At 53.3% G+C, this 10,913-nt stretch overlaps 1 protein-coding gene across 1 annotated transcript in view; it reads right to left on the minus strand.

Annotated features, from left to right (window-relative positions):
* Nucleotides 1-772: 772 nt before the first annotated feature.
* The window catches only part of SAFB2 (scaffold attachment factor B2), a 29,944-nt gene continuing 19,803 nt past the window's right edge, over nucleotides 773-10,913 (minus strand). The window contains exons 13-21 of the mRNA XM_010828176.1: nucleotides 10,360-10,451; nucleotides 7,592-7,728; nucleotides 6,296-6,586; nucleotides 5,243-5,383; nucleotides 4,101-4,143; nucleotides 3,099-3,229; nucleotides 1,569-1,681; nucleotides 1,381-1,447; nucleotides 773-1,151 (exon numbers count right to left, since the gene is read on the minus strand). Of these exons, the coding sequence (XP_010826478.1) occupies nucleotides 1,007-1,151; nucleotides 1,381-1,447; nucleotides 1,569-1,681; nucleotides 3,099-3,229; nucleotides 4,101-4,143; nucleotides 5,243-5,383; nucleotides 6,296-6,586; nucleotides 7,592-7,728; nucleotides 10,360-10,451 (1,160 nt within the window). The 3' untranslated portion in view covers nucleotides 773-1,006. The remainder of the gene's footprint in view (nucleotides 1,152-1,380; nucleotides 1,448-1,568; nucleotides 1,682-3,098; nucleotides 3,230-4,100; nucleotides 4,144-5,242; nucleotides 5,384-6,295; nucleotides 6,587-7,591; nucleotides 7,729-10,359; nucleotides 10,452-10,913) is intronic.

The following is a 10,913-nucleotide window of genomic DNA, read 5'->3' on the forward strand; positions in this document are numbered from 1 at the left end:
ATCTCATCCCTGAGAAGGGCAGGGCCAGCGATCCTTCCAGAGACACGCCTCACTGTGGTGTCACACCGCAGGGGCCTAGATGGAGCTGGGAGAAGCTCGTGAACAACCCCTTTGGCGTCAGGGGTTTTCAATGAAGGTTGCTGCTGTGAGTGTGCTATGTCATGTCCAATTCTTTGAGACCCCATGGACTGTAGCCCACCAGACTCCTCTGTCCATGGGATTTCCCACGCAAGAATACTGTAGTGGGTTGCCATTTCCTTCTCCAGGGGATCTTCCCAACCCAGGGATCGAACCTGTGTCTCCTGAATTCCAGGCAGATTCTTTATCACTGCGTTGCCAGGGGAAGCCCTTAATTAAGATCACTGCTATTTATAATCACAAATGAGATTTCACCTATGAACTTGCATTTCCAGGAAAACGGGTGGATCCAGTACCGCTGAGCTTGTGCCAAGCAAGGGTTGCCCAACCCCGCCGCTCAGCCAGACCCACAAATCACACAGAACTGTCAGGTAAAGTGACTGGTCCCAGGGGCCCCGGATGAACACTCCCTCCCCATTGGTGAAGAATTCCTAATTCCTTCCCAGCTCTGCCACCTAAGGGCTCTAGGACTCTTGTGAGCAGTGTGACCCCTGCACCCATTTCCTTCTCTGTAAGATGGGGACAGGAGCTGTGAGAATTCAGGAATGTGAGCCGGCCTCTGCTTTCCGAACAGTGATGCCGCTGAGGGCTGACCCTGTTCTCTGCTCTGTAATCACCGATACATATACACGGGTGAGAACCATAAACTTTTATTAATGGAAAATGGAATGCCTCATTAACAGAAACCTTGTCTTAAAAATGGCAGAACACATTTATTAAAAAAAAAGTGAATTCACATTGGATTGAGCTACAACACGGTGGCAGGATTTGCTTTTGCTTCTTAAAAGATTCCACAAGTTCAAGGTAACTCCGCTAAGAGTTCAACAGTACGTCTGTCCGCCTACCAGGACGCGTGGACGGGTGGGGTCTAGTAGCTGCGGGTGAAGTGGGGGTACTGGTGGGGGTGGGGGTCTCTGTCGCCCCGGTCCTGGCCAGCCAGTCCGTCGCTGTCGAGGCCTCCGGCAGGCACCACATCACCTTGGGTGTGCCCGCCGTGTGCAAAGCCGCCTCGCCTAGGAACAAAGGCACGCGTGTGTTCTCACCGTGTCACCTCGCAACAGCAGGCTCAGAGCCCCCTGGCTTTTTCCAGAGGAGAAAATTCACAACCACAGGTTGCCTTCTGGGGAGGGCTGCTATGGGAGTGTTTTCAAAACACTCAACCAGAAAGCTGATCAAGGATGCAGAAAGTGAGAGGAACTGAGGAGCGAGAAGAAATCAGCTTTATGGGCAGATAAAACTTACCCCGATATTCCGCCCCGATCTGCCATGTGCCCGGGGCCCGAGGGTCCAGACAGGCCCCTCTCACCACCTGGAAGAGAAGGAAGAGTCTGCTAACACTCCCTTCTCAGAAGCCCTAGGAAAGCTGGCGGAACCCTGGCCGCCCCTGCCCAGAAGCCCTACCAGACCTGCAGGCGGGGGTCAGCCAATACCTTGCCACCGAGAGTGCTCCCGGCCCGCTGTGTCCGTGTCCACTGTGCCCGGCCAGGTGCGCTCCTGATGTTCCTCCAGCCTCTGGCTGTGCTCCGACCAGTCACGGCCACCTCTTTGCCAAAACAAAAGGCAGACACACAAAGGTCCCACTATGCTTCCAGGGAGAGGTTGTGGCTGTGGCTGGGCGATTGTGCCCTCCTGTCAAGAGTTTCTGAGAGAAGTGGGCAAAGAACAGGAAGCGACACTTCCCCAGAGAAACACATGTGGCCAGTAAGCACATGAGTAGGTCTTCAGCACAGCTAATGTCACAACCACCTCACCCGTCAGGATGGCTACTATCAAAAAGACAGATGACGGTGTCAAGTGCAGGTGAGGACGTGCAGACACAGGGATCCTCACACCGGGCTGCTGGCAATGTGAAACAGTACAGCCCCATTGGAAAATAGCACAGTGGTCCCTTGAAACGCTAAATGTAGAACGGCCATGTGACCCAGCGATTCCACTCCAAGGTGTATGAGACCGGTAAACCTGAATTTACACAAAAACTTGTACACCAACCACCCCAAAGTGGAGACCACCAAAGTGTCCATCAACTAACTCATGAACAGATACAAAAAATGTGGTCCCTCCATAAACTGTGAGATTCATCAGCCTGGAAAAGGAGAAAAGCCCTGACATTCTCTCCAACACGGATGCACCTTGAGGACATGATGCTCACTGAGAGAAGCAGACACAGACAGACAGTGTGTGATTCTACTGATGGGAAACATCTAGAACAGACCAATCCAGAGAGAGAGAAAGTGGGTTAGTGGTTGCCAGGGAGATGGGGAGGGTCTGCTGATGGGGGCTTCTTTGGGGGGTGATGTAAATGCTCTGAAATGGGTCGCAGGGATGGACGCATGGCTCCATGGATCAACTGAAAGCCATCCAACTGCGCTGTCGACAACGAACTGCACAGTGCACCTTCAAACAGCTGTTTCAGACAGAAACCCTGGGAGCTGACGATCCAAACCCAGTCCCCATGTGCAGGTGCAGCCACCTGGCCCCAGGCTGTGTGATGGCCGCCCAGTCCCACGGTGACGCGGCTCCACACAGCCTGCTGCCAGAGCACGAACTCACCCCTTTACACTGAAGACTGTGGCTGAACAGCCTAAGAGAACTCGGTGTTAAGCAGGTCACTATCTATCCAACTGGCACCCTAGTCTCTGATCAACATCCGGAACACCCCTAGAGATGTGGCAGAGACTTCTGGTGATTGTGACACCAGCCTGACAAGACACCCAGACAACTCTGGAGCACAGGGCCGAGTGAAGCTTCTCTACTGTTGACAGGGGACAAGCCTTAGATGGCCTCAGGGCTACCTGCTTCAGCAGCCAGGGCCTGCGATAGGGACCTTCACACCTAGGGCTGACACTGTTCCGGGTGACCTGGCGGGCACATACACCTGGATCCCTTGCACAGAAGCCAAGCTGGGACCAAGTGAGGGCAGTGATGCCCCCAGGGAGGCTTGGCATGGCCTGCCTGCTAACCTGGGTGGAGGTGGCGGCCCCCGGCCCTCGCTCATCCTCTTGTCGGAGCCGTAGCCGCCCCAGCCGTCTCGGGAGTCGCGGGCGTGGCGCTCTGGTGGTCCTCCATGGCTGTGGCGCTCGTCTGAGTAGTGCTGGAAGGCCAAGAGGGACAGGGTGACTCCAGCCTCACGGTTCCTGGATAGGCCTGTGGCAGGCCCACCCTCTGGGTCTGGTCAACCTGCAGACCCTGCCACCCAAGAGGACATGCCCAGGCCCTTTCTGACACTTCTTGATCCCTTCCTCACTTAAGAACCCTGAGGACCCCTAACGCTCTATCACTGATGCACATGAAGGACCAGCAGAGGGCCCCTGACCCTGTGAGCACGGAGAGTCCCAGGCTCTGGGTCCACCAAGGCATCACTCAGACCTGTCTTCCCTGAAGACGACAAACACCTGCACCTTGCTGGTGACAGGAAGCTCCCCCTACACCACTAGGGCAGGCCAGTGCCCTCAGACCCCTAGCTCAGTACTGTGGAGGCCTGGAAGCCAGCAATGCTGCTGGGAGTGGTTCAATGCCCCTGGCCAACCAAGTCAGTGCTCTGGAAGCAAGAGATCTTGGGAGCAAGAGACGCTATGTATTCTTTCACCACCCCCTCTGCCCCCTGACCCCATTTAAACAGCCACGACTCTGACACTGCCACCACCTTTCTCATGGGGGTGGCATCAGCTCTCCTCTGAGCTGACACCCTAGGGTACCTGCAGGCCCTCAGACAGAGGCACCCACCCCAGTACCTGACAGGGATGCCCTAAAACACAGGCTTAACGACCCCGGCAGGCTGCTAAGCCCCTGTTTGGGACATCCCATGTGTCTAGACTGGAAGGCATTCTACATAAGCAGACAATCAATCCTCTTTATTCACTTCCCATTGAATAAGATGAACAAGCCCTATGTATTTAATGTCCATGTCTGCCCACTGCACAGAAGCAGCCATGCTCCCAGCCTGAGGTCTGGCTTTTACTCACCTGCCCATCTCGCTCTCCCATCACTGATCTTGAACCTTCCCTCCTGCAAAACAGAAGTATCTCATTCCAGTGGCAGCTGACGGCTCTCTCTGATACTGCTGCAGACCACACGGAAGAGTCCAACAACTGGGGTACTTATCCTCTTTCACCACATGAGAACAGTTAATTGACTGACAGGCCTGAAAAAAGAGCTGGCTGGCAGCTCCCTGGGGGTAGGAGTGAAGTCGGAGCCTAAGAAAGTGGGGAGGAAGGTTTTACTGAACTAAAGTCCCTCACAGGAGTCTCAAAAGTAGAGATCCAACCCACGAAGCCAATGCCAAATTAATCTGTGGCCTGGTGACAAACTGGATAATAAGAAAGCCTTGGTGGTCTTAACCTCTGGTATGATCTGACCCATGTGACTAACACATCGGAAACCAAGTCCGGCCATGATTAAATAAATGAGTGGTGTCTCAGCCTGTCTTCACCCCCATCTCCCTTCGCTCATGGAGGAGCTAATGAGCAGTGAAATGGCTCAAGGATATGCAGCCTGGGCAAGCGCAATGAGAAACTTAAAGAAAGAATGCTTAAACTGGAAAACCAAGGGCTGCCTTTCTAATAAATGAGATAGTCTTCATTAAAGAGGCACTGGCAAAAAAAATTACACCCCCAGACCCTTAAAACACAAAGCAGGCCTGAGAGGGCCACTGCCACACCCTGCAGTCAGCCCCCTTGGTGCCCGCTGGCTCGGGCCCCATGTAGGTCAGTGACCCCTGCAGATGGCTCCAGTGGGTCACGGCCTTTCTCTAAACCACTTCCTCATCCTTAAGAACAAGGAGGCTGGGCCATGCCCTCCCCTCCTCAAAGACCTGTGCTCCAGTGCAACTCCTGCTGGGGGAGGGACAAGAAGGAAGAGTGGCCACGGAGACCCCAGGGAGCTTTGCAACCCAGAGCCTGGGACCCGCCCATTGTAAGAGGACAGTGCACGAAACATACACCATGAGGCCTTCCCCAGAATCAAAGCGAAAATGCCCTAAGGGACCACTGATTCCCACATCCCGATCAAGGTCTGTCTCTAAATCCCACGTGTGGCGGTCACTAGGAACCTCCAGTATGAGAAGAGAAGGAGACCCACCCCTGCTGGAGAGGGGTGGGGCACTGACCTGTCAGCTACATGCTCCTGGTACCGGCCCCGGTCACGGTAGTCGAAGTGGTGGAAACGGTGATCAGGCCGAGGGAAGTCCGGGCGGTACCTGTCCTCCATGGCCATGCGCTTTCCTTCTGGCCAATAGGCGTCATCTCGCCTGTTTTTCATTTTTAAAAAGATGCAAATTTCACTTATGAGAGAATGAGCAGAAAAAAAAAGAGGGTGGAGGTGGAATGCTCTCTCCAGACACAGTATCGTTTAAAATGTCCTGCAGGGCTAATCTCTAAACATTCAGTCATTATCGCTTTGACTTGATATATTAAAAACCCCAAACTACCAAAAGGCACCCTGGCATTCTCATTTGACAGTCCTGAAAGAAGAACCACTGTGAACTAACTGTATCACAAGGATGTTAATACCTTGATCCCAAGGTATTGAGCTCCCACAAGAGCTCAAATGCAAGTGAAATGAAATATTTGATTCTCCAGAAACAACATTCTGAGTTACCACATTTCCAACTCGTTGTCTATGGTAACCCGAACTTCCCTTTGCGCTTTTCAGAAGCAAAGGGAATTAGATCGGGTGACAGCGAACTACATACAATTTGGGATGGTCTCCAATTATCTTCTTCCTGATTTTTACTAAAAAATTAGGCTCAAAGGTGGTGGGGTGATGGGAGACCGTCAGTTAAGCAGCTCAGAGAAGGTGGAGAGAGAGAAACCTCCTTTCTTAGAGGAAGGCAACCTACTTTTCCACAGCACCGACTCTGTGCCTCCCACTCCAGGAGGACATGTGAGCCCGAAGGAGATGGCAGGGAACACAGCCTAACACATGCCTGCCTGTCTCCTCCCCACTAGACAGTGTCAAGCTCCCCCAGGAACCACAGTGCCAACGAAAGGACTGCCAAGGCAAGAGCATCACCAAGCCTCCACCAAGTGGCAGCTCTGGAGATACTCTACTAGCTGCGGAGGCGGCAGCTACAAGCTCTGCCCAGGTGTCCATCTTCAGCATTCCCGACTCCCCATACCAAGGTGGCCGCAGCCACTCCCCACTCTGACTGCGGCCTTACCGCCCAATGTCGTAGGGCCTCCTGACCACCGACCGCCGCTCCTGCTCATAGCGTAGCTGCTCCTGCTGGTGCCGCAGCTCCTCACGCTCCCGCTGGATACGTTCCTGCTCACGCCGGCGCTCCCGCTCCACGCGCTCCCGCTCCCGCTCCAGCCGTTCGCGCTCCAGGCGCTCCCGCTCCAGGCGCTGCCACTGGCGGTCAAGCTGCTCGCGTTCCCGCTCCAGCCGCGCCTTCTCCTTGCCCTCGTGGAAGGCCTCCAGGCGCTGCTCCCGCTCCCGCTGCTCACGCTCTCTGCAGACACAGGAAGGCCACCCTGACTTTCCCACATGGTGGCGCCCAGTCCACATGGTGGCACTGAGGTCCTCGGAGGGAGCCTGGACACATCAAGCTCCTGGATGTGACCTGGCTGCCCCCTCACAGGCTCCAACCTGCCCCTTGAACGGCTCTGATCGTCCAGAAACCCCAAACTCCATCCTTTCCCCTTCTCCAACTAGCAAAACCAGGGTGAGCTGGGAGGGAGGGATGATGGCGAGTGGACACAGAGCCTCAGGTCCAGACCAGTAGGACCTGCTCAAAGAGCACCAGAATGAAACCACAGGTAAACAAGGGCAGAAAAGTAAAAAAAAGCAAAGGATAACCACTACCCTGAAGTTCCTGAGCAGATAAAACCCTGGAGACACGGATGACAGCCACTCTCCCTGAGACGCAACTCATGCTCCTTTTTGTCACCCCTTCCCTCTCCGAGGGTGTACGTTTAACATATGGCATTTTGAAAGGGACCTAAGACGGTGTGGGGACAGGAGAAAGCCAGGCACCAGTGAAGGAATCACAGGTCTTGCCCCTTGGCCACCACACATAGGAGCTGGTGAGGGAGCTGGGTATGCCCCCCTGCTCTCCTCACTCGCTCCCAGGGTGCCAGGGAAGGCTCTACACCAAGGGCAAGCCAGCTGGAAGTGAAACATCTTCAAATGGGTCAAGAAACTCTGACTTTCTAAAGCCCACATGCAGAAGCTAAAGTCACACTATTTTAGAAAAGCAAACTGGAGAAGCTGGTGATCTTCGACCCCAGAGACCCTCCTCTGTCAAAGCCACAGGTGGCCTGGGTATGCGTGCTACCTGGGCCAGGGCACAACTTCAGCCAGAGGAGATGCTGCTGAGCAGAAACAGCCTTGGATGACTATGCTGGGACGACTACATCATGGGATGGGCGGGTGCAGCACGGACAGCAGGAGGCCAGCAAGCCCAGGCGGCTGGCTCGGGAGGAAGGGCATCCCCCCGAGAAGAGACCCCACTCACCGCCGCCTCTCTGTCTCTCGGATCTCCCGCTCCCGCTGCCTCTGGCGCTCTCGCTCCCTCTGTTCTTTGATTTTATCAAACGACAGGATGTCTCTCTTCTCTTTGCTTTCCGACTTGCGATCCTGACTCTTTGAGCTCTGTTGACCAAAACTGGCTTATGAATGTCAGGGAACTGATGATGACAAATATACGAGGCAAGTGAAATTAGCATGTCTGGACTAGACTAAGAACCTTGGGTCCCCTGGGGTTTACAGGGAGGCCCCAGCACGGGTTGCCTCACACCGCCTGAGTTTGGGTGCTACAGCCTTGCTTTCAAATCTTGCAAAGGGCATTAATGAAAGAGAAGGAGTAGGGTAAAACCTCAGCAAGCAGTTTCTCTGGAATCGCAGAGCCAAGCTCTCTGTATTATCTACAACAAAACCAGGCTCCCCAGAGGCATAGGGCAGGCGCACAAGCCAGGGCAGCAATCACTCTGCTCGGTGGGGTCACCCTTCGACTGCTGGTTCAGGGCTCAGGCAGGAGGCCTCCATACAGAGCAAGCCAAAGGCCCACAAGTGTAAACCAGCACAGTAAAGCAGAGTACTGTGGGCACTTCTGTGATCTTCCATTTCTGAGAGAAGGCAGGAAACACTGACAAATGACTTCCATTCTGAGGCTCTCCAAGGCTTGGGCTCCCACACTGGCCACAAGCCAGCCTCTCCTGGAGGGTTTCGTGTAACTCAGAACCCAGGGCCTCCTGTGGACCCACTGCCTCACAATTCCCAGGGAAGGAGCCTGGGACACATTTTTTAAAAAGGTCCTCAGCAGTCTTAACTGGCTCACAGAGGGGCAAAATATCAATGAAAAACAAAGCAATCCAAAAGAAAGTCAAAGGTCATAACCAAACATTTTACTGAAGAGGGAAAAAAAAGGAGGGGACAGAGACCTGTCCACGCTCATTACAAGGACAGGTTCACAACCCCAAACACAGCAATGATCTGCAAGGAGGGCAGAACTGGGAGTCTGAGCACACACTGCAGGCTGGAGAAGGGAAGGACAGACGGCCTGCATCCTGAGGTACAGACGTCATCTGCTGGGGAGGGTGGCATGGCAGTGGCGGGGGGAGAGGTCTGTGTCTCACATTGGGTTCCCGGGTCCACAGCCTGCCCTAGTCACTTCTTAGTGGCCTGGCACATGCCAGTGTCCTCCATAACCTTTCTGAAGGGCACTCAATGAGCATCTACCACAACAAACAATGTGTCTGCAGCTCTGGACCTGCCCTGACAAATAGTATACCCACAAATGCTGCATCCAGAGGGGACGTGGAGACAGCCAGTGTCCGCCAGCAGAGGACTTGGTCAAAATGACCACGGTACATCCACAGCTCAGTAATAAAGCTTTATGCGGAAAAGGACACCCCTGCACACACACCTGGATGGATTTCAGGGATACTATGCTGAGGGCAAAGACCAATCTCAAGGTCATGGTTGTATGATTTCATTCACACACATTCTCAGGACACCATGCTGGTGACAAAAAACCGCTTACAGGCTTCCAGCATTGGGGATGGACTGGTGGAGTGGGGCAACGTTACAGGGGTGTCCAGGAGGACATCTTTGTGCTGAGGGACCAGGTATGCGTGTGGACTGAAGTGGCAGGACTCAGGTCTACACTGGTGACAAAGTATCCTGGTGCTGCCCCACCTCCACACAGTTAACTGGGACAGAACCACCGGGCAGGTTCTTGGGACCTCTGTACTATCTCTGATAACTTCCCAACAATCTATAATCACTTCGAAACTTGAACTTTAAAGCCGACCTTTTTGTCCCATACATACAGCTCCACAAGACAGCACCGATGTGCATAGCACCAAGTCCCAGGAGCCCAGGCCCCATGGTGTGGTGCGTGTAGATACGTGAGTGGCGGGTGCACTGGCCGCTGAGAGGGGCCCATGCAGAGTGGAGGCTTCCGCTTTGCTTACCTCATCTCTTTCTGTACTAGTTGTATTTCTCATCAAGTTTACATTTTTGTTTAACATCAGAGTTATCTGGCTGGTGAGATTATTGGCCTTCCTTGATTTTTCTCTGTATTTTATGGTTCTCCTCAGGGGAACACAGCATTGGGAACTGCCGCTTTATGGACCCCAAGTGCTCATTTCAAAATTAAGCCTCAACATCATAAAGTGCTCTTGGGTGAACACTGCTAGCTCTATATCACTAAAAGGGAACTGCTCTCCTCGCTCATGTTTTAGTTAGAACCTTCAGCTGGGAAGCAAAGGGTTCAGTTTGCCAGAGTAGAAAAAGTAAAACAAGAAGCAATAAGCTTGTCCTGTGGTGCAGGACACATAGGCAACGGAGCTCACTCTGATCGTGGAAGAGAGGCAGGTGGGCTCAACTTGTCTTTTTGGTTAATTTAATAAAAAACTAGGAAAAACAGCTACAGAAAATGAGCAGAACCTGCCTTCCAGCCTGACAAGCCCTAGGCCTTGCCCATTCTATCCAGTTCATGAATCAGCTCTCCTGAAGATTAGGTATAGAGTAATAGGATTGGCAAAGGGTCAACACGTTTATGGGCTACAAACACAGTCAAGGATTGTTTCAGACTAAGTTTCAGAACTTAATCCGTGTCTGTGCACAGTCTAGTTATTAATAGCAACATGTCTCCTAAGTATTTCAAAGAACCTTAACATTTCAAGGGTGAAACAACGCTGTTCTCCTAACACAAATCAATGTGGTTGTTAAACCGTCACTGGAACCGGCTGGACTCGAGAGGGCAAGGGCAATACTCACTCTCTCCTTTGACCTGCTTGTGGTTTTCACGCTGATGACAGGCTCCCCTTTGGATTTATCCATCACAACAGTTCGTTCCATTCCTCTGCTTCCTTCAGGAAAAACACACCGTCTATGAACGCATGTCGACACCCTCCCTCCCCGACCACAGGTGGGCCCCAGGCTGACTGGGGGCTCTGGACACACCTTCCACAGACTGCTGCTAAGCTCTGGAGCCTTGGTGCCCCCACTCGCCTCTCCGATGTGATAAAAAGCGCTGCTGACATGGCAACATTAGGTGTGAGGTGGCTAGTGTCCCCCGACTGGCCTTTACTCATCTGGGGTGATCTGTTCGATTCTTACGGCATAAATGAGGATCAAAGTGCATTCTGCAATATGGGTGCAAACATTTGCCACCTGCGGGCTTCCTTCACCCCCACACTAAACCCCAGCAGCTTCAAGGTGAACCCACTTGGACGTGTGTTCCGCCCACACATCTTGGGAAGCTCTGCACAACCCAGGGCCCCATATTCCAAGTCAGACGCTGCCTGCGGGCTCATGCGCCCTGCCAGATG

The sequence above is a fragment of the Bison bison genome, unplaced genomic scaffold (genome assembly GCF_000754665.1).
Source record: "Bison bison bison isolate TAMUID 2011002044 unplaced genomic scaffold, Bison_UMD1.0 scf7180017864492, whole genome shotgun sequence".
Classification (NCBI taxonomy): domain Eukaryota; kingdom Metazoa; phylum Chordata; class Mammalia; order Artiodactyla; family Bovidae; genus Bison; species Bison bison.